This window comes from Marmota flaviventris, chromosome 12 (genome assembly GCF_047511675.1).
Source record: "Marmota flaviventris isolate mMarFla1 chromosome 12, mMarFla1.hap1, whole genome shotgun sequence".
Classification (NCBI taxonomy): domain Eukaryota; kingdom Metazoa; phylum Chordata; class Mammalia; order Rodentia; family Sciuridae; genus Marmota; species Marmota flaviventris.
Genome location: NC_092509.1, coordinates 63,763,808 through 63,791,411, shown reverse-complemented (window position 1 = coordinate 63,791,411; position 27,604 = coordinate 63,763,808). Strand labels below are relative to the sequence as shown.

Genomic DNA, 27,604 nt, shown 5'->3' with positions numbered 1-27,604 from the left:
GGCTAGAATGGACAAAGGAGAAGGTAGAAGGCAGCACAGCACATTTGGAGAATTCTTGATATTCAACATGGTCAGAAGGTTAGAATGGATGTCTCTGGAAATAAAACAGGGAATGTTAATAGAGATGTGTTCCTGAAGAATTTTAAAACAGTGAATGTTAATAGAGATGTGTTCCTGAAGAATTTTCAGAGAACTGGTGTCAATCCTTATATTAGAGTCAATGTAAAGACAGAGTTTTTAAAAAGCAACTCTGCAAAAATATTTTTTCATAATCTAGGCATTAGTAATATGAACATGAAAAAAATCCAGTTTGCCTGTAAGAAGGTCACAGAAATAGAAACTCATTGAAATATAAATTATACTCTGTCTAATTTATATTGTAAATTTAGCCTTTGGGATATAAATTATACATTCTTAAAATCAGGCAGACCTATAAAAATGACCTCATATGCTTGTTGCTTCCATGCTTAAACTTGCAAAATCATTCTGGAAACTGCCATACTAGGATCACACACAAAAAAGTTTCCATCTTTTGACTATTGTGAATAATGAGGCTATAAACACTGGTGTATAAGTATCTGAGTTCTTGCTTTAATTTCTTCGAGGATATGTTGAGGGAATTGCTGGATCATATGATAATTCCATGTTTAACTTTTTGAAGAACCACCAAACTGTTTCTACAGCTGCCACATTGTTGTACATCCCCATGAACAATGCACAAGGTCTCCAGTTTCTACATTTCTTCACCAGTATTTATTTTCCATTTGTTTGGTATTTGCTGTCCTAATGGGTGTGAAGTTCTGTCTCATTAAATTAGATCTGTTTTGGGGGTTGGGATTGTGGCTCAGTGATATAGGGCTCACCTAGCACGTGCAAGGTCCTGGGTTCGATCCTCAGCGCCACATAAAAAAAAAGATATTGTGTCCTACTACAACTAAAAAATAAATATTAAAAAATAGGTTAGATCTGCTTTTAAAAAATACAAAAAGAAATTATTGCATGACTGATTTACCTTGTATGTAAAAAGCTGCAAACATATGGTGCAAGTCCCAAAGTGGTCATAGCTGTTAAATTTTAAAAAGTAAAAGAAGATGGTAATACTGCATTTTAGAATTGCAGTCTAAAATCCTACAGCAGATGCTTAGGGTATAAGTATATTCACTAGTTACTACAATAGCCCAGTGCAGACTGACACCTGTGAAGTCCCATGCTTAGCAAAACCAAACGCTTTGTACAGCTACAACTGTCATAGACATGAACCCAAACACCAAAAAGGATTCAGAGGCAGGACAGCTCCCGTTGCGCCTGCGCGCTGTTAGGCGCGCTCCCGCACGGCGTCTGCGTGCGTACGTGCGCGTCCCCGCTGTGGCGGAAGGGCGGGTTGCAGGACCTGTTCGGGCTTCCGTGATGGCTGCTGCGTCGAGTTCCTCTCGCTTGCGGCGTTGTGTGGTATCGCCGGCTGGGAGGCACAGCGCCTCACTGATCTTCCTGCATGGCTCAGGTGGATTGCAGTTTTATGTCCCGTTTATCTGCAATTTGGAAACATCTTCCCTTTGATTCCCTCAGTGTTTCCCAGTGGAGGAGGCGCCGGGTCCCAGAGTTCGGAAAAGGTGGTTCTGCCCTTGCTAGCCCGTGACTGTGGACGCATGGTCACTGTCACCTCTTGGTCTCCCTTTTGTCTTGTGCGCTGGCCCACGATCTTCTTTTCTGTCCCTTGTCCCTTGTGCCAGTGTCCCTGTGCAGTCCTCCCGTCCACAACATTCTCTCAAGCTCAACCCTTGACACCTCCCGTTCCTCTCCGCACATTTAAACAGCAGGTTAGGTAAATCTTGTGCTAGAATCACATCGATTATTTCATACTTTTCAAGGTCAGCTACTAGTGATTTGCCTTTTCCCACCGGGATGGATTATTTGCCATTACTTTCTTTCTCCAGTCTCCCATAGGAATGTAGACAAGTGAGACTCACAGTTAACTCAGATAGTATTTACAGAGTAATTCCTTTTTATATGGCACTGTGCAGAAATGGAATGCTTTATCCTCTTTTCCTTTTTCCTACTCTCCATTCTCCCTTTCCCCTTTCTCCCTCTGTCATCAAGCCTCCAAGATAAAATACAAAGTTAATTCTGAGGCCCAAGGGTAGGTATTTTCTTCGTATGCCTGCCCTTCATTCTGTATAGCATTTCTTATGCTCCTCTGAAATCTTTTATGCCTTTCTTTTCCAATGGTTTGTGAGCACCTCCAAAGTAAGGACCCTTGTTTTATTTCTTGCATTCACGGTGCAAGTAGCTTTCTTTTAAGAAATGAGATGCAGCCAGCATCCTCAGGGGGCCTATCTAAATTTAAAAACAAAAACAATTCATTAGTTTGAGTCGGCATGCATGGGAGATCACAAGATGGTACATGATTTACTGCCAAGAGACTAGAAAGGAAGAAAAAAAATGTGGTTAAGCTTTATTAAGCCATTTGGAAGATGAAGAGCTTGTCAGATTTTTTTTTTAAGTAAGTAGTCTTTGAATTGAGATGTGTAGTCTTAAGGGGGGCAATGATTGGAAAGATACAAGATGGAGAACTAGCTGTGAGCAGTAATGAGAGATATTCTCTTCATTTTGAAAATGAGGCCAGAAAGATTCCACTGTTGTCCGTAAGTCACTTGGCTATTAGGTGAATGGTGGTGAAATTGGAATTTGAGCCCAAATCTTTTACTCCAAACTTAATATTCTGGTGAGTTAAGTATGTGTGTGTGTATATATATGTTTGTGTGTGTGTGTGTGTGTATTCCCTTTATACTTTGGATAAAGAATTTAAGTAATTCTGCTGATTGTGTAAGTATAATAATAATGTAATTCTTAAATATTTAAATCTCCATTGAACCACATAAAGCTCAGATTGGGGATAGGCTTTTATCATCCATTTAGAAGCTAAAGATATTATATTAGTCTTTAACATATATGATTGTGTTATAGGAGGTGTTTGATTCTGGCTAATCCAAACATGTACAAACTAAATATAACAGTTGTACTATATTTTTGGAATAAGATGACTTTTTAAAAAGAGGACTTTGTGGATTAGTGGATGAATATTAATTTTTTCCAAGGCTAAAAATGTGTTTTTATAGATAGTTTAAAAAAAATCTTAAAAACTTGAGATTTTCTTTTCGAATATAGCAGCTGTAGAACACCATATAGGAATGTAAGTTATATATTGCTAATTTAATTTGAGCCCTTCCCACTTCTAAAATACTAAAGAAATACCTTCTTTTAGGATAAAAAATATGAGATAAATTTGTAAGCTTTGTTCAGTCTCCTAGATTAAGTTAATTCACTCTTATTTGCTCTTAAGATTCTATAGTTCTCCTTTCAGTGGTACTTATCATACTTGTAATTACCTAATTTAATGTTGGTCTTCTACACTAAAATGAAAGGTTCACGAAAGCCCAAACCATGTGTGTCTTGTTTATGGTTTTCTCCCCATCTAGCAAGTTCCATGAGTTAACTAAGTAGGGTCTTTCCAAAGTTACCAGTAACCTCTCTGTCCTAAATATAGTTGTCATTTTTCAGTCTTCTTATTTGAACTGTTTTTCTATCCTTTGTTTGTTATTTCTGGTTTCTTTTGTTTGTTATCCTCCTGTACCTGGCCATGAATGATAGGGTTCCTCAAAATCTGGTCTTGGGTCTTTTTCTCACTCAACATTTTTCTCCCCTAAGTAAACTTCATAGAAGCTCATAGATTCTATTTCTGCCAACATACTGGTGATACATACGTATGTCTTCATTTTGGACCTACTTTGAGCTCTAGACATGTTTACCTAAGTGTCTCATATATTCACTCATCAATCCATTCTTTCAAGAAATATATCACATAGCCATTATGTTCAAGTCACTGTTCTAGGCTCTGAATATATAGCAATGAACACACCAACAAAAAAACCTGCTCTCCCAGAGCTTACAGTCTAGTGTAGGAAATAAATAACACACTTAGGTGAGTGAATCATGCAGATGTTTGGTCACACTGTTCCAGACAATGAAAAAGATAAGAGAGGCTCTGAAATAGTTTCCCTAACACATTCAAGGAACAGCAGTGAGGCTAGTGTGCCTGGAGTGAGAAGAGTAGAAGATATCCGAGAAGATATTCTTTTCCTTTACTTCAGCTGTTCTTCCCTTCCGCATTTTACTGCTTACCATCCTGCAGATTTTAACTTAACCTGTTCAACAACTATGTTCTATTTGTGTCAGTGCTGTTCTAGGAATTAGGTTAACAAACAACTCAGAGGACAAAATAAAATAAGACTCATCCTGTGGAGCTTATGTTTTCATGAAGTTGCCCTGGAACTCATTAACTAGATCAGTTCTGAGTGGAGTAACCTCATAGCACCAAGTTCCTTATCTTTGTAGTAGTTACATTTGTTTTACATATTTATTTTACTTGACCAATGCCTATTTATAATAATAAAAGAATGTCCCCAACAATGCCACTCTAGTAGTAAATGCTGTTCCTGGCACATTAGTAGTTACTCAATAGATAATATTTGAATTGTGTTTTAATGAATTGATTGATTAAAATTAAAGTACTGATTTTGAGATTTTCCTTTTCAGGACTACACATGATGGACCTGTATTCACTACATTTTTTTCTGTGTGGAAATACACACATATTCTTACATGAGTTTGGGTAGTTTTTCACTTTTAGAGTATATAGTCAATGATTTTAGGTCATTTAAACGTTATCAAAATTAAATTCTGATTTCTTCAAGTTAAAATAAAGGTGCATTGAATACCCTTTTAAAGACTTGCTATTGTCTTAACCAAGAAAATTGTATTAGGTTGCTCCAACCTAAATACAATTAGGCTTAACACTCACTTTAGGAATTTATTATTTTTAAGAGTAAGATAAGAAATAATGGTATTAAAATTCAGATATAGAGAATTTCCTTTTAGAAAAGTCATTTTATTTTATTTATTTCTAATATATCCAATAAACAAATGAGGAAAACAGAATTTAAGCTTAAAGGTCTTCAAAGAGATAGATCAGTGATGAATCCTGAAGTATAATAATCAAAATTATTACTACTATTGATGCCTACTAAGTCACATTGCCGAATCATTTTTTAGACAGTTATTTTTGTATATGGAGAGTTTTAAAATCTATTCCAGCATTGTTTGACATGAAAGTTATAGACTGCTTTTAAATGCACTGTATTAAAATGTTCATCTTACTCTAGATTTTGTGATTCATCAGGTGATTCTGGACAAGGACTCAGGATGTGGATCAAGCAGGTTTTAAATCAAGATTTAGCATTCCAACATGTAAAAATTATTTATCCAACAGCTCCTTCCAGGTATGCAGTAATGTGTTCCACTTCTCTGTCTAACTTTGTGGCATAAAATATAGAGATGTGCCAGCTAGATGTTTTTTAAGCTTGATTCTGTATTTAAGATATTTTAAATTAGGATGCCTTTTTCTAGAATGTATTCTTTACTTTGTAGTTAGACACTTGGGCCAGGTTTTGCCAGGTGTTTTAATCAGCTTTCTCCCTGCTGTGACTAAAAGCCTGTACCAGAACTGTAAGAGAAAGGTTTATTTGAGGACTCATGGTTTCAGAGGAAGGCTGGCTCGATTCCTCGGGGCTCCAGGTGAGGCAGAACATCACAACAGAGGAAGCAGCAAAGGGAAGCAGCTCACATCATGGTTATCAGGAAGCACAGAGAGAGAGAGAGAGAGAGAGAGAGAGAGAGAGAGAGAAAGAGAGCGAGAGTCCACTATCCAGATAAAAAATATATACCCCATAGCCATGCCCCAGTAAACCACTTCCTCCAGCCACACCCCGTTATCACTCAGTTAATCCCGTCATCGATTAATTCACTGATTAGGTCAATACTCTTATAACCCAATCATTTCTCCTCTGAATCTTCTTGCACTGAGCTTTTGGAGGACACCTCATATCCAAACCATAACATCAGGTAATTTCCTCTCTGTAAAGCATTCCCTACAACTCTGAATTAAACTGTCTACTTAGCATGACCAGTCAGACTCTCTTTCCTCTGTTCTTGCAGATTGCTCGTCTTTCACACTTTCTTCCCCCCTTTCACTCTTAGAGGCAATTTTATAACTTTGGCAAATATACCTTAATCTTTCTAATAATTAAGTTAAGCCAGAGTTCCTGTGGAAAGGATTTCATGACATTCTTTCCAAATTTCAAAAGATTCTTTAGAAATAATGTTACACTTTTTGAACAACTAAACCATAAGAGAAATATGGTATTGTTTTAATAAATATTTAGATTATATAACTTGTAGGTGTGTTTAATTCACAGTAATAAGACTAGTATAGTCTTATTACTAGTGTAAAACTATACTAGTCTAGTTTTAAAGTCAAACTGCTTATCTAAAATATTAACTTAGTATCTGTACTGTTTTATTCTGAACATATGCTTTAAACTGAGGTTGGCAAGTATTTACTGTGTAAGCAAAATAATGTGCTGAGCTATGCAACCCAAACTGATTTTTCATTATCTGTTCTTGATTTATTTTTATTAAATATACTATGTACTTATACAAATTTTTTCCTTCATTTTTCCATTAACTTAGTATTTACTAAGAAGAAAAAGAACCAGGACTTAAAGGATCTCTTTATGTTCACCAGTAAGAATTTGCTTATCTAGTTGATAGCATTGAAAGAGGTGGAACAAAAATGACAATATAGGATTGAAGATTCAAAAAAGTACAATTTTAATATAATTAAGAGTTTAGAAGTGTGGTAGTACAAATAAGAAACCTGCTGACCAGTGGGCTGTTTTTGTCCTGTAAATTGAATGTCTTTGAAAATATCATAAGTGCTCATTATTTGTTATTGGGTTTTAGGTTATGTGAAGTTGAGAGGGAAAAAATTCTTGTATTTCTAGAAGAGTGGGAAAGATAAGTGCATTTCATTCTATATATAAATGTATTTGATATATCACAAGGAAGAGCATTGGGAAGATAATTCTAGGGATTAATAAGTTTATCTTGAATTTCGTTTTTCGTCACTGATTGTGATATGAATTCTAGATCAGTGTTTCTCAAATTTTAGTCTTGAAACATTTCAGAGTTCAAATATATGCAATAAGTATTGTTTGTGGATACTATTGTGATTTAGTAAAAAAATCATTGAAATGATTCATTGAATTCCTAGTAACTTTTTGTTGTTTTTATAATCAGTAGTATTTACATAGATCATCAAACATTTTAGACCATACTGATTGATATAAATGTAGCACAACAGATATTATATATAAACGTAAATTTTCATGGCATCAGATTAAGAAAAGGAAGAAAAAACAAGTAAAATTCATGTTATTAATATATTTTATTTAACAGTATATTCAAAATATTATTTTAGCATATAATCAAAATGAACATTATTAAAGTGATATTTTACATTCTTACTTTTATACTAAAACTTTGAAATCTTATGTATGTTTTACACATACAGCACATCTCATTTGGTATGCAAATTAATTGAATTTAAATTAATATTAGAAATTCAGTTCTCAGTTGCACTAGCTGCATTTTAAGTGCTCTTTCTCTCTTACATGGCTAGGGGCTCATTTTTTTTAAGAAAGAGTGGGAGAGAGAGAGAGAGAGAGAATTTTTTAATATCTATTTTTTTTTTAATTCTCGGCGGACACAACATCTTTGTTTGTATGTGGTGCTGAGGATCGAACCCGGGCTGCACGCATGCCAGGCGAGCGCGCTACCGCTTGAGCCACATCCCCAGCCCCTAGGGGCTCATTTTGGATATGTAGTTTTAAATCCTCAAAAGAAGTTCCCCTAGAGACTATATTGATAGCTACTGTTTTAGATCAAATTATCATTTTTCGTTATATTGATTTACTCAAGTTTTCACTTCTAGTTAGCAAACAGCGAAAAGTTTCCAAGGTTTTATTTTAAGTAATAATAAATTATTTTATTGCAATAAAAAACTAAAACTTATAAATAAACCTGGGAATGAACTTCATTGAATTTGGTAAGCATAAAAAGCAAAAACTTAATGTATAAAAGCAAAAACATGTACTAGAATGACTTATCTTGACTGGGAGCATTTAGCATGCCATGAGCATAAGAAAAGAGAATAGAGAGCTTTGTTTAATCCGTTGAGTCAATTAAGTGGAGGTTAGTTGAGAGAGAAAACTTAGCATACTATATTGTAATTAGCTATATTTTTTCTACCTTCTACTGGATTAATTTCTAGAACAGTCTTAGATCATAATTCTTATTGTATCCTTCTAAACACTTCACTATACATAAATGCTTAACACCAGAAGCTGACAGGTAGAAGACCTTCAATGAACATTGAATAAATATCTTGCAGAATTTGTTGCAATTTACAGTAATATAGTAGGAATGAGTAACTGTGGATATTTGTATATAATGTTGATATTTTATCTGTGTAGTGATTTATGCTGATATGAACAGTTTTTTAAAAGTATAAATTATTATAGATAAATAACATAAGAATTATAGTTTCCAAGGATTTGTAGCTTTTCTTTTTAGGTCTTGAGTAGTAAGACAATAAATCCAGAGTGAGCACAGAATTTTTAAGTTAAAGTATGTAAAGCATGCTGGGCCACTTTTAACTGAGGAACCTCCAATTCAGAAGGTGGGTTGTATCATTAATCCCAACTTTTAACATGGTTTCCAAACTGTACAATACTATTGGATAGTATTTTATTAGAATAATCCGGCATTCACAGTAAACTCTACTGTTTCAAGTCTGCTGGCTGATGTTGTAAATAACTGTTTATTCTGTTTAGGTAAGGAGTTTGGGCATAGATTTTATTAACCTGACTTTGAAGACAGCTGCTCTTTCAATCTGCTTTGACAGTGTTTCTTCTGATGCTGATAGATTCACTTGGGCTACCTTGTTCACAATCTTTCAAAAGGCATCCAAAGGAGGCATTTGGTAGATATATGAGTTCTTTAACTCATTGTTTTTAATGTAATTAATACTTTAAAAACAGTGAACTTTAACAACCTTTTAAAAAGCCTATCAAGGAGGTTTCATCCATTGACATTCTCCTGCACACTTTGTGACATTGTCCAAATTTATAGTACTGTGTATCTCACCTCTTTTTGCTTTTATCACTTGTGAACCCTTGTGTGTTTCTACACTATAAAGGCTTCAGTGACTGTGCTATATCTACCAGGGCATAGTGAAAATATCATCTTTCCGTCAATTCTGCTTAGTTGTTATGTAGGATTAAATGGCATATATTTGTTAACCAGTTTTGTTCTAGAATATATCTAGTCTCACATTTTGAAAAGATGCTTACTATTATGTAGCTTTCACCAAGCAAGATACTTATGGAAATGAATGCACATGAAAAGCAAAATCAGGTTAAGTTTTTCTATTTGCTTAGGTATATAAGGTCAGGCATTTTTCTAGACAGGTTATAATAATTTACACTCTCACCTGCATTGTTTGAGATTTGCATTTATTTCAAATCCAATTGAATACTTTCTTGATGATATCTTACGGGCATAAGTATTAGTATGTTTCTTTAAAAGTAACATTTACAGTGAAATACAAAAGTTTTAAGAGTATAGTTCAGTGAATTTATTTATTCATTTATTATTTATTTATTTATTTATTTGTTTGTTTGTTTGTTTGTTTGTTTTCAGATACCGGGGATTGAACTCAGGGGCACTCAATCACTGAGCCACATCCCCATCCCAATTTTGTATTTTATTTAGAGACAGTGTCTCACTAAGTTGCTTAGCACCTCACTTTTGCTGAGGCTGGCTTTGAACTTGCGATCTTCCTGCCTTAGCCTCCTGAGCTGCGGGAATTACAGGCATGCACCACCATGCCCTGCTAGTTCAGTGAATTTGATACACTTATGCACCTGCCTACCAAAATTAGATAGAGAATGTTCCTCTCACCCCAGAAAGTATTCTTGTACCTCTTTTCCTGTCAATTCCAAACTCCTATAAGCAACTATGGTTCTGATTTCTATCACTACAATAAAGTTTTGCCTGTTCTTGAATTGTGTTTAAATAGAATAATTTAATCTTTCTATCTGACTTCTTTCTTAGACCTAGAGTTCTTAAGGTTCATGCATGTGTGTGTATCAATAGTTTCTTTTAAAATTCTGAGTAAATATATTGTATGGCCACCACAATTTCTCTCCATTCTTGTGTTGACGGACATTTGGATTATTTATACTTTTTGGATCAAATGAATAATGATGCTATAAATACTCTTGTACAAGAGTTGTTTTTTGAACACATTTTAATAAGTTCTCATGTAGACTCTATTCCATTAGTTTACTTAATCTTTGCCAGTAAAAAACCTTTGATTATTGTAGCCTTATAGGAAATTGTGAAAGCAAGTGGTTGAAGTTTTGTTCATTCCAGATCCTTTGCATTTACATGTAAATTTAAATATCTATTTATCAATTTTACAAATACCTGTTTGAATTATGTTTAGAATTATATGAAATCTGCAGTTTAATGTAGAGAAATTGATGTCTTCCAAAATGCACATGGTATATCTTGCTGTTTTTAGGTATATACTAATTTTGTTCAACAATGATTTGGATTTTTTAGTGGAGAGGACTTTTGCTGAGTTTGTTCATAAAGTTTTTCATGCTAATTTAAATGGGATTTTTAAATATTTAATTTTCCAACTATTTGTTGCTAGTATATGGAAATAAGTTATTTTTGTAACTCATTCTTGCATCTTCATATTTTTACATGTCATTTCTAGTTATGTTTAATGTATTCCTTATGATTTTTGTGTGAACAATCATATTGTCGGTGAATAAAGGCAGCGTTATGATTTCCTTTCCAATCCCTATGCCATTTTTTTGCATTGTCTTGTCTTCTTGCACTTGTTTGAAATGCTAAATAGAAGCAAGATATGCTTCCTATGCACTCTTGAAAGAGATGCATTTCATATTTCACCATTAAGTATGGTGTTTTTCATGACATTTCCTTTTAGTGCTTTTATGGTTTATGTTGATATATTTTATTTTAATTCTGATAGCAATACTTTCTATCTTCCCTCTTTTTTGTTCATTTTGCTAAGTATTATTAGTTTATTAATTTTTTATAGAACTAAATTGGTCTTTGTTATTTTTTGTTTCTGTTTCATTTATATCTACTCATACATTTCTTCCTCTGATTTATGTTAAAGTTGTAAATTTCTCCCTAATCACTACTTTACATCTCATTATTTTTTTTCTCTTGCTTTTATTATTTATATTGAAATATTTTCTGTCCCATGTTCTCAGAATTGTGTAAGAAATCATCAAAAACAACAATTTTATCATGGTCACAAATTTCATGGGTTAGAAGTTCAGAAAGTATACTATACTGATGACTTGATCTTGTACTTTCGTATGTGGGACCTCTGTTGGGAAAATTTGAAGGCTGGGTGTGACTCATGAATTTACTCCTGGCAACTGGAACCATCAGAAGCCTCACTATCTGGCAGTTAATGCTGGATATTAGATGGGACCTTCCTTCATACTTACTATTACTGTAACATCTGTATGAGGCTTCCTCATATGGAGTCTTGGGCTTCCAGGTTGGGCTCTAAGAGCAGGTGTCCTCAGAAAAGCATAAGGAAACTGTATTGCCTTTAAAAAACTAGTAGCAGTTACATAGCTTTATATTTTTGTTAGTTAAAAGACCAGTCAGTCTCAAGAGAAGACATGGACCCTCTCTCCTAAGGAAGTACCAGAGTCACATTGTAAGAAGGGCATGGGAATTGTTGTTTTAGTCTGATGTGGAAAATTTCAAGTGATACCCTAAGATGTAGCTTGTTTAATAATCATAGAGTACACATCAACTTTCTTAGGAATACTTTATATTTTTTCCATCCTTTACTTTGTTTTGGTTAGTGTTAGATGATTGGTCTTTTTTCATCCTTTTACTTTTAACCCTACCTGTATTGATTATATTTAAAATACATTTATATATACAAAATATAGTTGAATTTTAGCAATTTCTGGCTTTTAAGTGATTTGTTTAATCCATTTACATTTAGTGTAACATTGAACAAATATGTTTGAATTTAGTTCTACTGCTTTTTTGTTATTCTACATCCCATTTTTCCCTTTTTCTGAATTATTTGAACTTTTTAATACTTCATTTTAATTTGTCTATTTTTTTATTCTTGATTGTACTAGGATAGAATATACATTGCAAACCTTTCCTCTCTTTTGAGTTATAAAACCTTAACTTACAAAGTTCCCTTTTTCCTCCCCCATTTATAATTATCATATGTATATCATCTACAAATGTTGAAAACGCCACCATTTTTGTCATAGTCATACATAAAGAGCAGAAAAGGAGAACTATACTCTCTTGTGTTTACTCAATCACAACTGAGTATTCTGTTACAGAATATTGTTATGTTTTGATTAAATTCAGAATTACTATTTTGGTTATAAATATTCCTTTCCTCAATCATATTTAATAGATGTTTTTAATCAGTGAAGTAAGAACTTATTAAGTGGAAGCTAGCAGTTTGCTGTGTTAATTAAAATGGAAAGTAGAGTTATATTTTTTATTATGTTAATGGGGACTCTTTAATAGAAGTACCAAATAAAGACTTTTATTCCTGACATGTTTAAGCTATATTTACAACTAGAGGTTTTCTTAATTTGGGTTTACAATTAAAATTTCCATTTTTAGAAAAAATAATGTTTTAACAAGCCATTTATACTTTTTATGATGATAAAGTTTCTTAGTGTTTTGAAAATTCTGAAATATTTGAATAGTGCTTCTACTTTTTGATTCACTGTTTTTCCACATAAACTGAATGTTTATATTTTTCATTAAATATGTATTATAAAAGAGATGTTGGCACATGTTATTTAGGCATAGTAAACAGTAGGTTTGTCTTTACTTCACTGCTTAGGATTCTGATCTGAAGTATGTGAGGAGATCTCTATCCTGATACCAGCAGGTCTGTAATACAGGTATTCTAGTCAGGAGCTCTACTAAAAATAGCTATTTGAAGAAATAATTCACTTCTTTGGTAAGTTTTTTAAATGGTGAATTTAAAAGCCAATAGGCATATAAAAACTTGGTTATTTAAAAATATGGAGTATTTTTTAAGTCACAGAAAATTTTGACCATTTTTCTAGAAATTGCAAGTGAATTTTATAAGTGTTAAAGTTAAATGATGTTCAGAGCACCAAATAAAAAATAGTTTAGATATTTTGTTGTTTTTGGCTGACACAAATCTTTCTCAAGTAACACAAATGATTTTTGACATTTGTCATTCAGTAATTGCTTATGAAGCATCTACAAATATCAGGCTTTGCTTTTGGTTGTGGAAAAGATAAAGCCCTTGCTTTCAGGGAGCTCACGTGGAGATGGAAAATAAAAGGACACCTACATATTATAATTTCAAATAATGATGAATGGTGTTAATGCAGTTAAGTAGAATACTAGGATAGAAAGTCTGTGTATGTTACAGGACAGAGGGGAGGTATACTTAAAGTGGAGAGTCAAAGAAGCTCCCCTGAGAAGGTGACTTTTGAGTTTCAACCTTAATGACCAATGAGAACCCACCATAGATAATGCTGACATAGAGCATTCCCAGTAGAAGGATATCAGATGTAAAGCTCCTGGACCAATAATGAGCTGGTCCTCTTGGGAGAAAAGAAGGAAACCAGTGTGACTGGAACCTAGTGAATGCTAAGGAAACTGGTGTGCAATGAGGGCAGAGAGGAAGACTGGAGCCAGATTGTTATCATAAAGGTTATGAATGACCTTTTGATTTTATGACTTTAGGGGAACACACATCAAAACAAAACTTGGTTTTAAGCTGAATATCTTTTTATTTTTAACTAACCTTGAACATTTTATTCTAGCTTAATGCTTTACCAGTGTGTAATGGACTAATTGATTGATTGATTTAGGAGCCACACAGATGTTCTTTGCCAAGCATATTTATTTATTGTGGTAATGTCTGAGCTGTTTTATACCAGCTAATAAAATGATTTATTTGAGAAGGAAGGTGAATGAGTATAACATATGTGCCAGTATTTTTTTTAGCTGTTTAAAAACAATCTTTCATACTTTATTTAAAGATTATTCTTACATCTTAGGAGACATGTATTCTTGATTACATTTTCTTACCCAAAATTTCTAAATTAGTCTCAATCTTATTACGTTTTCCTAATTATCTCCTTTGAACAGAAAACTTTAATTTTCTTTGAGAAATGAGAGAATAAAAAGCTACCAGAGAGTAAAATACTTGGTTGGGATTCTACCACCATGGAGCATCTATTAATTAGTTAAGGCATTGTCAAAGGGAAGAAAGTTAAGTAAATGTCATTTTTTTCCATTAATGGCTGAGTTCCCAGAATGATTCACATTTTAGCCTATGATATCATCCTTATTTAAGTGCTTAGACAGACAAATAAACACTGAGAGAAATAGCAAAACTGGAAATGGAAGTATAAATAATTCAAAGGGTACAGTCTAATTTGAACTTTAGATGAGTGTTATATTTTGCATTTTGATTTAGAACTTCACTGTGGTTTTAGTAGCAATTTGAATACAATTTGAGATTTCATTTTGACTATGTAGGAAGCACCTGCTTTCATTTTCTGAGTATCTTTGGAGAGTTAATCCTCAGATTTCCAGAAGAAGGAAGGCTTAAATGCTTTCTGCCTTTGTTTTCCTAAATCCAGTTGATCTACCTCTCTTGAACCAAATAGCTTCTGGGATCAGAAGTCCTGTAGGAACGAAGGAGAATTTGGGCTGTGTAGGAGTCCAAATCAAGAGCTGGTGCAGATTTTTATCCTCTTATGCCACGTGAAAGCTTGAATGGAGAGCGGTGCAGAAGAAGCCGTGGGAGTTCAGCCTGCAAAAAGATGCCTTCCCCTCAAGTTTTTGTCAAAATTTTCAGTTTTCCTTGTAATTCCAGCAACTTGGGAGGTTAAGGCAGGAGGATTGTGAGTTCAAAACCAGCCTCACCAAAAGGCATTAAGCAACTCAGTGAGACCTTGTCTCTAAGTAAAATACAAAAAAGGCTCAGTGGTTGAGTGTCCTGAGTTCAGTCTCTCCCCCCACCAAAATATATTAATTCTCAGACAGGAATGCAGCATTAATTAGAATTCCAAAAGGATTTTTGAAGAGAATTATTTGAAAATATTTTAGAGTTTGCTAAACAGTTTGATTAATTTCTTGGATAAACAAAGAATTAGGACAATTATAGATATATTGAATTATATATATAGAATTAGGACAATTATAGATATATTGGAGAGAAGTCATTGTATATATCATCTATGCCTTAGGCATTAGGACTTAATTCTGTCATAGGATCCATGTTGAAAGAGACTAGATAACCTAGAATAAGGCTTGGCAATGGTGGCATTTCACCTTGTGTGAGAAGGGTGAGTGGCTATCCAACTGGCTTTCTTCCTTCCTTCCTCAACCACAGTTGCCTATTCATCTAGGAGAAATTGAATATGAACCTTTAGGTCATTCCATGTAAAAAATAAAATTCTCAGAATTTAAGACTTAAAAAATACAAACAAAAATCTTAGAAGGATATCTGGAATTCGCTATGTAAAGATATGTGGGCTGGAAAAAACGTATCAGGAAAACCACACATTTAATTTTTAAAGAAGACATTATATCAAATGCCAAAAATCTCTTATCAGATAAATAGGATACCTTAAATGCATATCAATATTCCAAAAACAGTTTGGATTTAAATGGAGAGCACTAAAGGAAAGGGATCAGGGGGAGGGAATAGAGGAGAGAAAGGGAAAAACCTGGGGCATGATATTAACCAAATTATATTGTTATATTGTACACATGTATAAATGTGTAACAACAAATCCCACTGTGATGTATATATCCAACTATAATGCATCAATAAAAATATGGGAAAAATAGATTTGAAAATTAATACTTAAAGTACATGACAGATATTTATTAATAATAGGCAGAGTACTCTTTTGAATTAATAACAAAAGTATTAAAAGTCAAGTAGAAGAAATAGTAAATAATATGAGTCATGGTTTGCATTTTTTTTGAGTTTTGGAATAGGTAGAACTAATCAATATTGATGGAAACACTCAAGGGTAGCCTAGCAAGTATACGGGAATTGCCTGCAAAGGGGTATGGTGGTATTTTCTGAGACATGAGAATGTTCTGTATCATTGGAGAGATGATGGTTGCATTATCAAAAGTGTTTGGACTATATTATTAAAATGTGTATGTGTATATGTATATTAACACATAAAATCAACATATTAAAGTTGATTTTAAAATTTTAGTTGATATTCCTCAATGATGACATTTAAAAGTTTGTTAGTACCTATTGCTGCTAGTGTCGTGAACAAAAGGATATTCTCTTGCCTTTGCAGTCTTTATGATCAACTTTGAAACTTCTGTTAAGATAAAAATGACACTTTTCAGTCTAACAGTCCTCTTTTCTGGTCTGTGTTCTATGGGAATAAAAGTCCTAGTACATATAAAAACATGTATGCAGATGTTTAATACAGTATTATTCTTAGTGGTTGGAACCTGTGCACCAAATGATGCCAAATGAATGTAGGAGACTATCTGATTAAATTGAAAAACATTTTTATTTTAGAGTATAATATAATTGTTTGAAAAGATGAGTGAGAACTGTATCAGATGGAAGGATTTATATGAGGTATTGTTAAAGGAGAAGAACACATTGAACATAAGAAAATCATATAGGTGTGCTTCATTTTTGAAAAGCAACAATACTAAAATCCTGTAAATATATATTTGTTTTTTAAAAATTTTTAATTTTTTTTAGTTGTAGATGGACATAATATGGTTATTTATTTATATGTGGTGCTGAGGATCAAACCCAGTGCCTCACACGTGCAAGGCAAGCATTCTACCACTAAGCCACAACCCCAACCCTAAATGTATGTTTTAATGTATATGTTAAAAGCAGAATTTAAGGAGTCAGCTCAGTGGCACACCTGTAACCTCAGTTACTTGGGAGGTTAAAGTAGGAGGATCAAAAGTTTGAAGCCAACCTGGGAAATTTAACAAGAAACCTGTCTCAAAATAAATATAAAGCGTTGGAGGTATAACTCAGTGATAGAGTATGCCTGGTTCTGGTCTCTGTGGTACCACCAGTACTACAAAAATAAATATATATATGCATACATATATTGCTTGATTGAAGGATATATTTTTCAATCATTAACAAGATTTACCTGGTCTAGAGGATAAGATATGTGAGAGAGAGAATGGAGAGACTGGCAAAAAATAATAAAATTTATATGAAAAACATTAACATGATAAAATTTTAAAATATTGTATATTTCTGTAATTTTCTAGAGCTATGTAGGTTAAGGAAACTACTGATTTACAGGAATATTCATCATAAACATTCAAATGTAGAAATGTAAAGTTTTCTAAAACTTTTTACAAAGTAATATGTATGCCATGATTCTGTTTGTGTAAATAAGCAGAAGATCCCATGTGTCAGAGAACCTTTCTTGATTCCAGGTTTCTTTCAGTTTCTCTGAGAAATCTTTCCAAATCCAGTTCTCTTGACTCAGGCCCCTCATTTTCTTTGAAGTGGCATACAGGAAAGAATGTTAGAGTAGTCCTGATCCCTTCATCACCACCCATTGGCCCTATGGATTTGGGCAATGAGAATCACCTATTCCTAGCCCCATGGGCTGGGTTGGTTTGCTGCTGTTTCACATGGGCTTTTCCCCAGAGAATTTGCAGGAGAATGTGTTCAGTTCTTCTAGCCCTACACTTTCGTTTAGTTTTGTTTTGTTTTGTTTTCAGCTTCACATATCATGCTTTTACTTCACTGTCTTTCAAGAGCAAGAGAATACAGCTAAATCTGAGATGGCAAAGTAGAAGAAATATTGGCATAGTAGGAATTCTGTATCTCTAGTCATTAAATGGAAAAGTTACTTGTCATTAGTTTAGATTTCTTTTAATTATGATGCGTCCTTTGTCACTGTGTTTTTCTAATGTTTTATTTTACTGTGTTATTTTAATATTTTGTGTTTTCTATGGCAATCCTATATAAAATTACCCAGTTATTATCCATGTAGTAAGAAGAAAATTAGGCTTGCCTAGTGATAGGCAATATTTTTTGTCAAATTCTCCTGTCCTTTATCTTTGACAAACCCTTGTTCTCTGTGTTAATCAAATATATTCCCTGTGTTTGCCTACAAGGATCTCTGGAATTGTTTTGTTCTCCTTTCATTTACCTTTACCAATACAGGATTTGAACCCAGGGCCTCTTAACTCCATTAAAGTTGGTTAAAATAGAGTATTTGAAATGCTTGGTTTTATATGTGTGTGTGTGTGTGTGTGTGTATTTTTTTTTAAGTAATAGTACATTCCAAAGCATTAATGTGCCATGAATGGGTTAAGACTCATTAGTACTGTAATTATGCTACCTCTTAAATATGGATAGTTAGATAAAGATGAACTAGCTTTAGTGAATGTTAAAATCAATATTAAGTAAAGCAAAGTTAATGCAGTGTGCTTAGGGATAATTTAATATGAATTCTTCAGCATAAGTTATTCAGAGCACTAATCTTTTAAAATTAAAGCAACTATTTTATTTCTATATGTTTGTTTTAAACAGGCCATATACTCCTTTGAAGGGAGGAATCTCCAATGTGTGGTTTGACAGATTTAAAATAGCTAATGACTGCCCAGAACACCTTGAATCAATTGATGCAATGTGTCAGGTACTTACTGGCTTGATTGATGAAGAAGTAAAAAGTGGCATCAGGAAGAAGAGAATATTAGTAGGTAAGAACTTTAAATGTTGGTTATTTATATTTTTTCACTTTTGTCTAATTCCATACATTTAATTTTACCTGCAACATTGTTTGGGAGCATTTGTATAATCATTTGTCCCATTCATAGTTTTAGATAAACTATACATTGAGACTTTTAAAAATACTAGAATAATAAACAGCATCTCCTAAAACTTGAATTGATTTTTTTGAAGCATAGCATATTTTACTCTGTTTTGGAAATTTTACATATTTATATATATGTGTACTGCATATGGTCTGCCATCTTTTCTAGATTGTCTGGCCTTATTTAGTCACCTCTAAGATGACACTTATCATACTAAATTTTATCTCCAAGTTGTTGATAAAAATTAGGCACTGGAGCACAAAAAAATTCTCAGAAGAAATACAGTCTAATGAAATAGATAATGAAGTCAAGTGTTCTAATGCAATGCACATATTATTGTAAAGTATGTAAAAGTTACAATGTGAGCAGCAGTAAGAAAAGAATAGATAAATCTTTTTGGTAGTTAGAGGGGACCCTCCTGCTGAACCTTAAAGAATGAATAAGAATTCCCCTGGTAAATAAGAAGAGAAATACATTCATGAAGAAAGCAAGAACACTTCGTTTTCTCCCAGGTAGTAGTAGTTTGGTATGTACCCCCAAACAAACTTAAGATGTGATGGAACGTACGTTTCAAAAGGATAATGCCAACAACACTGTGGGGGCTGACTAGTCTATTTAGGTCAGGAAAACAGCAAGAAGGCAAATGCAATAGATAAAGTAGAATGATGAAAGACTAAACTGACACATACTATTTTAAGATTTTGAGAATACACAGAGGAGTAAGATTATACTTAAGCAAATTATAGTTGACTAAAGGGTTTGGCTATAAAAATGTTTTCTAAGGTTTTCGCAAATGATATATATAGAAAAAAAATGAATAAACTTTTTGTTAAATAGGAAGAACTAGGCAGAAGCTTCTCTTCCCATCTCATATCAGATACAGGAGATGTTCAGTGAAAGGGTGTTTCTTAGAGGTACACATGAATCCTATACTTTGTACATTAAGAATATAAGAAAAATGTTCATTGGTTAATTTTTGTATACTTATGTCTCATGATTCTGTAGGAGAAATTTAGGAGAAACATGATAAAATTCAGGAGAAACATACACATAAAATAGTAACTTTTAAATTGCTCTCTGAAAGTTGGCAATGTAGTCAGTGGCAAACTAGGATTTAAACCTTGTATTATAAGAAAATTATCAATAGTATTAGATTATCCAGTCTTCTTTTAACTTTGTCAACACTGAAAGTGTCCAATGTGCAGAACGTAAGCAGTATGTTCTCCTTGTTAAAGTTTACCTTGAAACTTTATTTTCCCCTAGTGACTTTCTGCATAATGTGAGAAATGAAAATGGAGAAAGAAAAATAACTTATCCCTTGTGTACCACTGTGCTTAAAAAGTATATATGATGGTAATATTCTTAAATTAGTTGACATTTATAATATACTTGACAGTTTTTAAGTTGCCATTATATATCATACTTTTTGGATTTAGATAGTGTTTAAATTATAAAGTTGTTTTTATATCGAGCCTTGTAACAGGATAATCGGGATATAATTATTCACATTCCAGAGATGGACAAATTAAAGTTCAAAAAGATTACTGGCTAATAATAGAGTTAGGACTAGAACCCAGGTCCCTCAATTTAGTTAAGAGCTTCATGCCATGATCAGATTTTACTTGTGACCACTAGGTGGTGATAATTTGTTGTTAAGAGAAAATATTAATATAATTTAGGTTTAATTTTGATTTAGGATGTATAGAACCTGACAAATGACATGAACAGATTACTTGAATTTTGATAATATTGGGAATATTATCAGAATTTTGAGTCAGGGAGAAGCAAGTACTTCTACAACCATATGATTCATTTACATGGGTGATCTAAATACTCAGCTTGAGGGGAATGGCTGAACGCATTATGGTCCATTCATTTACTTAAATGTTACATAGCTTTTAAATGCTGTGTATACTCACATAAAAGACACCCAATGAGTATGTGTTCAACTAAAAAAATAATTGAAGTTTTTTAAAGTTTTTGTGACTCTGGAAATTCTTTCAAATTAGTATTACACGAAAGAAAAAGCAAAGTATAAAATTGTACATGAAGAGTGAATTTAGTTGCTAAAATGAATTTCTTTAAATATATCAAAATTATATATCAATATTAAGATTTTAGATGACCCATTTTCTTTTTTGTTTGTATCTATGTGGTAGAAACACTTTACAGTGAAGGTGAATATTAATGTTAATTTTATAATAAGATTTAAAATAAATATAAAATGAAGGAATAGTGTAATTCCCATGATAAAAGCCTAACACCAAAATTTTCAGACTGCCTTTACCTGAACCTATGGAAGTTTCTTCTGAAGCTCTACTAGGAGCAGAAACTTGGAATGATAGCATTATTTTCCTTTCTTTAAATACATATGCACTTCAGTTTATTAAACAACTTATGTTTCTTCAATAACAATTAACAGGACATTAAAAGCTTGGTACTATCATTCTAACAGTTTTCCATACAGGAAAATATTTTGTTTATCCTGCAAATTTTGCATTTGAAATATATAAATAAATATAATCACAATTTGTATATTCTCAATCTTTTGAGACTTCATCACAATACGAAGAAATTAGAGTAGCGAATAAATGGAAGAACTGAAGTTTGCTATGATAGTGGAATTTGTTACATTTTTAGAATCCTATTTAGGTGATAGCAAGCTGTTTTTTTCCTTAGGCTTTTGCTTTCAGCTAGAGGTTCTAAATTTTCCCAGTATAGTTGTTTTATAGATTGTTTCTATTTTATTTTATAAAAAAGAGTTCATAAAGCCAAGTTTATTATTTTTAACATGTTTTATTCAGCTTGTTAATCTTAAGTATATGTTGAAATGTTAACTCTTAACATTTTAAATACTTCACCAGCAGCTATAAATATCCATTATAACCATTACCTACAATGAATTTACTATTTGCTGTTTACTTATTGAACAGTGTATTATATATTAGAGCTTAGAATCTTAGATGGAAAATTGAATTCAAGTGACTAGTCCTTTGTGTAAAATTTTTTTATAGGAAAAATATACAAAGTCCCTTTTCATAGTAGTGTACCATGCTAAAGGTGATTATTTGACAAAAGCATTGAGAAATTGCAGATTACCTCAGAAGATTATGAATGGGTAGAGACTTGGATTGAACCAGTAAATAAAAAGATTTCAGTCACTACTTTTCAGTCACAATATTAGTTATAAAGCTGATATTATAATTTATGAAAATTGAACATGAAATTAATACATAAAGTGATTAGGTTCCCTGATCAACAAAGATAAAAGGTGTTCAGAAGCACTTAGTATTTGCAATTTTTTTATTATAGGTACGCTTTTAAAGTCATTTTAATATATTTTTGCTTACTAATTTATTTTTACGTTGCATCTTTTAATGATTTTTATCTTAGCCTAAGAATTATCTTTTTATGAAATATTGATTTTATTTTTACTCCATTTATGAATTTTGATGCTCTTTTAAATCACTGGTACATCGTAGATGCTCTAGAATTTCACTGACCAATGTGGTAGTTACACATGGTTTTTTCAATTGAAATTTAAACTTGTTAAAAATTAAATAAAATTTAAAATTTAGTTTCTCATACTATATTGCAAATAGTTAGGAGCTTCATTTGGCAAAAATGTAATGGAAGCTCCTAAATCTCTCAGAAAAATAATTTCATTGCTGCCACCTTGGTATTTATAGCGTATGGATTTCTTTTAAATCATGACCGTATTTTCACTTTTTGTTCTTACCCATTATATTTTGTTTTGAATTGTTTGCTACATATCTATGATTCTCGGGCATCTGATTTATGGCATAAAAGCTTTTAAAATTTAGACTTATGTGTGAGATTTTGTTACTCTGGAATTGAGTCTGAAAATCTTTATTTTTAAGAAGTCAGTTTAGGACTGATTGGCCCGAAGCATGCTAATCTTTCATTTCTAGATTTTCTAAGCTTTACTTTTGTATCAAATCACCCAAAATGACATTTCCCAATGACAAATTTCTCTCCTTACAGAAATATCTTTATTAAACTTTAATTTATTTAAGTTCATTTATTGAATGAATATTTATTTAATAAACTCCTTCTGTGTGCCAGACACTGTTCAGAGGCATAGGGGGACCTTTATTTTCTAGTGGATGTTAAGTGTTCGTGTCCTGGACTTTTATGAAAGAGTCAGTTGGAGAAGAGGCTGATGTAGAATGTCTGACTTTCAGTTTTATATTTTTTAAAAGTATACTTAATAAATCCCATCAAGGAATTCAGTGCTAGGACTAGTTTCTAGTATGGTGTGTTATGGTTCCTTCTTTTAGAGATACCACTGCAAAAACTCTTTCTCTTCTACTCTGGATCTCACTCTTTTCCCCAAAATCCCATCTCTCCCTTATATCTTCCCATTTTTCCCCTATTTTTAAAGATGTGATTTTGTTGCCAACAATTTTTTTTTGTTTTTGTTTTGGTTTTAATAAGCAACATAGAATTCACTTTTTAAGTAAATGGATTATAAGGAACAGAAGGGAAATTGGAAGAGAAGAAGTGAGCATTTGTTAAGATCAATTCTGGGGACTTTTAAGAAAGCTAGAATTGTATTCTAAGAGAGAGGATTTTTACTCCTAAACTGAATTTCTATATTTACAAACTATATAAACATATTTCTTTATTTATAAACTGGATTTCTGTATTTATAAAAATTATGTAAATTTTGAAAGCCTTTGCAATTTCAATTTTTATAACAAATTATTAAGCATTTGTATTTAAAAGCTTGACGGAAATCATAGAGATTATCTATTCTAGCAATCTATATACTAGAAAATGAAATGTTATGTCAACACATTCAGCTAAGGAGTGTCACTGGCAGAACTAGAAGTTAGGATCCCTTATTTTCAGCCTAATCCTCTTTCTACCAAATTTTAAGTTAGAAAATGCTTCCTGTGATTTTATAATGTTTCAGTGATATTTATACATTTGTATTATTTTCATCCTATAATATGTCATTCTAAAAATTCAATTGAACAGGTATTTATTGGGTTGTCACTATGTGCCAGGTACCACCAGGAATATAAAGATAAAGTCTGCTCATAAGCACCTGAGTCCCAAGAGGCAGAGACACTTTGTTCAGCTAATCCTAACACTCAATTGAAATTTATGATTTTTTAAGGAATTTCAGAATGTGTTTACTTTATAACCAAAATAATGTTATTACATAGAAGATCTTCAGAAGCAAAAAAGAAGTCTATAACTAGTGGCAAAAAACAATAAAGCTCAGAATTCTTTTTGCATAGTTATGATGAATGTTTAAATACCAAAAACATTAATTTTGGCTATGTATTGTGCTTCAACTCCCAATGGGATGTATCAAAGATTTATCATGGATAGTATAGCCCCCATGGTTTCTAACCTTTTGGGAAATCCGATGCACAAATGCATATGGTACATACAGTTTTAAGATTTCTTTTTTTTTTCCTTCTTCCCTGACCAAGCTTATTTGTTAACCTTTATCAGATGTATTGGAGCTGGGGGTGTTGAGGATGTTATTTCAAAAGAGACTTTCAGTTCCATCCATATTGACTACTGCTACTGATAAGACTTTTATTATTTCTTTCTGGAATGTTAAAAACTACAGATTGATTACTTACTGTGCCTGGTTATTATTTATATATTATACCTTTTGTTAAAAATCTAAACTTGGTGAACTAATAGTCTTCTTTCATATATTTTTGTCTTGGATCCAAAATAGTAATATCTGCCTGCCCCAAATAAATTGATCCTATTTTAATAAATATCAGATGATGATAGAAAGTACATTCAACTCTGTTACAAGAGATCTGGATTCTGAAAGTCCTACTTTTACACCTAAAATTAGGTGTAATACTTTAAGCAGATCACCTAATTTCCATGAACCTCAGTTCCCTTTATGTATAAAAGAAGGATATTATAAATTTAAATTTGTAGTCTCTCAGGGCTTAGCTTTATACTTTGGTAAGTGAAATAAAATAGTAGACTGGAAATTAGGAAATCCACCAAATACACTAAGGTATGTTTTTGTATTTCTATACGTATGTAACTACATGATTTACTTTCCATATTTATTTTCTCATAAAATATAAATGAGTTGTCTTTTAGCTCTGACTCAAGTTTGGGAATATCATACCAAGTGTCTGGTCTATGGGGAGGCTTGGATCCACCAGCCTCTCTGTTCCTGTCATACCATGCTCCCATCCATACTCTGTGACATGTGTGTTTCCTAAGGGTCCATATGTTTTAAGCTGCATATTTCTAATAACTGACTCAGAATTTGGCACATAAAAAATTATAAAAATGTATCACCTAGGTAAATGATTTTCCATGTAGATAAATGTGTTTTATTTGTAAGTCAATTTCCAAAGTAATAGTGTAATACAAAAATGTTTTATCTAGCTCATCAAATTTTTTACTATCTTTCCTAATTCAAAGATCACTAAGCACCTATTATATGATTTCCACTAGAAACTTAACTTTTCATGGAGCTCACAGTTTGGCAAACAAAACAAAAATGTACATGGTATTAATTATAGTTACAATGTAAGGATTCCTATAAATACAAACCAAATATATTTAAAGAAGTTTAAATAAGTAATGATTATACTATGGCTCATATTTTGAATTATGATAAACATTTTTTACTTGGTGAACATGAGTTCTTTGTTCATTTCTAGCTCCTTTTATTCCATGCATCTCTTTACCTGTGATGACATAGGTGGTACGTTGTTATTTCTTAAGCAGGTCTTGTATGAGACCCAAAGTAGGCTACATTTATTTTTAGCTCTATAGGCTTCTGAATATTTTAAAAAATACTTTTGAAATGTTAGCATAGGTATACTTTATTCTGGATTGCTGTATATATTCTGCTCTTTAAGTGTATTTTTTGCTTCTTTCAGGAGGATTTTCTATGGGAGGATGCATGGCAATGCATTTAGCATATAGAAATCATCAAGATTTGGCAGGAGTATTTGTTCTGTCTAGTTTTTTGAATAAAGCCTCTGCTGTTTACCAGGTAAATTCCAGATTTAAAAAAAGAAAGCTAAGCTGGAAAAAAAATATCACGATGAAACATAAACATGGAAACTAAAATAAAGTTGATAAGCAATAAAAATGGATGTACAATTAATATAAATTGAGCATTACTAGGAATTCATGGCCAAATGATTCATATTGATTAGTTCCAGTTGATCATTAATGTTCAGGAAGTGCCCTGTAAAAAGGATGTTGTTAAGCAGAGTGTTAAGGAAGAGAGAGAGTGAGTGTGTGTATGTGTAATATAGTATACTTGTATCCTTTATACATATTGAGAATATAGATGATTATAGCAAGCTTTGCTTATTATGTCAAGAGTATTCTCAAGATGAAAGATCAGTTATAAAGCTGATATGTATTACAGCAATATCCTAATTTATGGATAATATACATCAATTGTTGCATCTTCATTACCAAAAGTAGATTAATAAAGCAGATATTAAAGTAAAGCAGAATATAATTTTCCCCTTGATTTTATTTTAGCTCTGGCCCTCTCCTTCTTTCACTCTGTGTGAGAGATCTGTCTTCCCAAGTCACTCAGTTTCTTCAGGAAACACATTTGCCATTTTTGAGGGAATCCTCTATAGAGTTAATGCAGGGCACAAACAACACAGTTCTGGTGGTGCCAGCACTGGCTAAGCTCTCAGGCCTACCCCCACGTGGATACCTAGATAGTACCTCTGACTCCTTTTCCCTTTAATGATAAGAGCTTTGTAAGTTTTTCCTCTGTCTTTGATTTCTAAGAATGGTCTTCTTAAATGGAATTTCTTACACTTTTCCATTTTTATGTGTTTTTTTTTCCTAGACTCTTCAGAAAAGTGATGGTGTACTTCCTGAATTATTTCAGTGTCATGGTACTGCAGATGAATTAGTTTTTCATTCTTGGGGTGAAGAGACAAATTCAATGTTAAAATTTTTAGGAGTGAACACAAAGTTTTATAGTTTTCCAAATCTTTACCATGAGCTAAGCAAATCTGAGTTAGAAAAACTGAAATCATGGATTCTTACCAAGCTACCTAGAGAAGTGGAAGGCCAAAATGAATGAATCAAAGTTTACTTGTTAATACAAATATATAATGTTTTTGAGAAAAATGATTTTTTTATTTTTAATTTTTTTAAATTTTCTAATTAGTTATACATGATAGTAGAATGCATTTTGACACATTGTACACAAATGGAGCACAACTTCCCATTCCTCTGGCTGTACACGGGGTGTTACCCTAAGTATATGTATGAAGGCATGCACGAATGGTGTGACTTTGCTTTGTGTAGAACCAGAGACATGAAAAATTGTGCTCTACATGTGTACTATGAATTGAAATGCATTCTGCTATCATGCCTGACAAATTAGAATAAATAATTTTTTTAAAAAATCAAGAATCAATAAATGGGATGGATTCAAACTAAAAAGCTTCTTCTCAGCAAAGGAGACAATGATGCAATAAAAGAGCATACAAAATGGGAAAAAAATCTTTATCACATCCACCTCAGATAGAGCACTAATCTCCAGGATATATAAAAAAAAACTCAAAAAGCTTAACATCAATAAACCAAATAACCCAATCAATAAATGGGCTAAGGAATGAAACAGACACTTCACAGATAAAGAAAAAAGTGATTTTTATTGCTAAATTATAATTATAAATAAAGTATTAATAATTTA

At 32.4% G+C, this 27,604-nt stretch overlaps 1 protein-coding gene across 2 annotated transcripts; it reads left to right on the top strand.

Moving 5' to 3' along the window:
• Positions 1-1,371: 1,371 nt before the first annotated feature.
• Positions 1,372-27,604, top strand: Lyplal1 (lysophospholipase like 1). 2 transcript variants are annotated; one of them, XM_027934814.2, is made up of 5 exons: positions 1,372-1,501; positions 5,237-5,336; positions 18,617-18,786; positions 25,806-25,921; positions 26,747-27,604. In XM_027934814.2, the coding sequence occupies exons 1-5, from the start codon at positions 1,408-1,410 to the stop codon at positions 26,984-26,986; spliced, it is 720 nt and encodes a 239-aa protein (XP_027790615.2). In that variant the 5' UTR covers positions 1,372-1,407; the 3' UTR covers positions 26,987-27,604. The 2 variants fall into 2 exon arrangements, with proteins under 2 accessions (XP_027790615.2, XP_071456167.1); XM_071600066.1 differs by lacking the exon at positions 1,372-1,501 and adding an exon at positions 1,531-1,610.

Excerpts from the sequence above, each read along its gene's own strand:
- Lyplal1 (XM_027934814.2), top strand. The coding sequence starts at position 1,408 with ATGGCTGCTGCGTCGAGTTCCTCTCGCTTGCGGCGTTGTGTGGTATCG. Across the intron at positions 5,337-18,616 it reads TATCCAACAGCTCCTTCCAG|GCCATATACTCCTTTGAAGG; the intron begins GTATGCAGTAAT and ends TGTTTTAAACAG. Across the intron at positions 25,922-26,746 it reads AAGCCTCTGCTGTTTACCAG|ACTCTTCAGAAAAGTGATGG; the intron begins GTAAATTCCAGA and ends TTTTTTTCCTAG.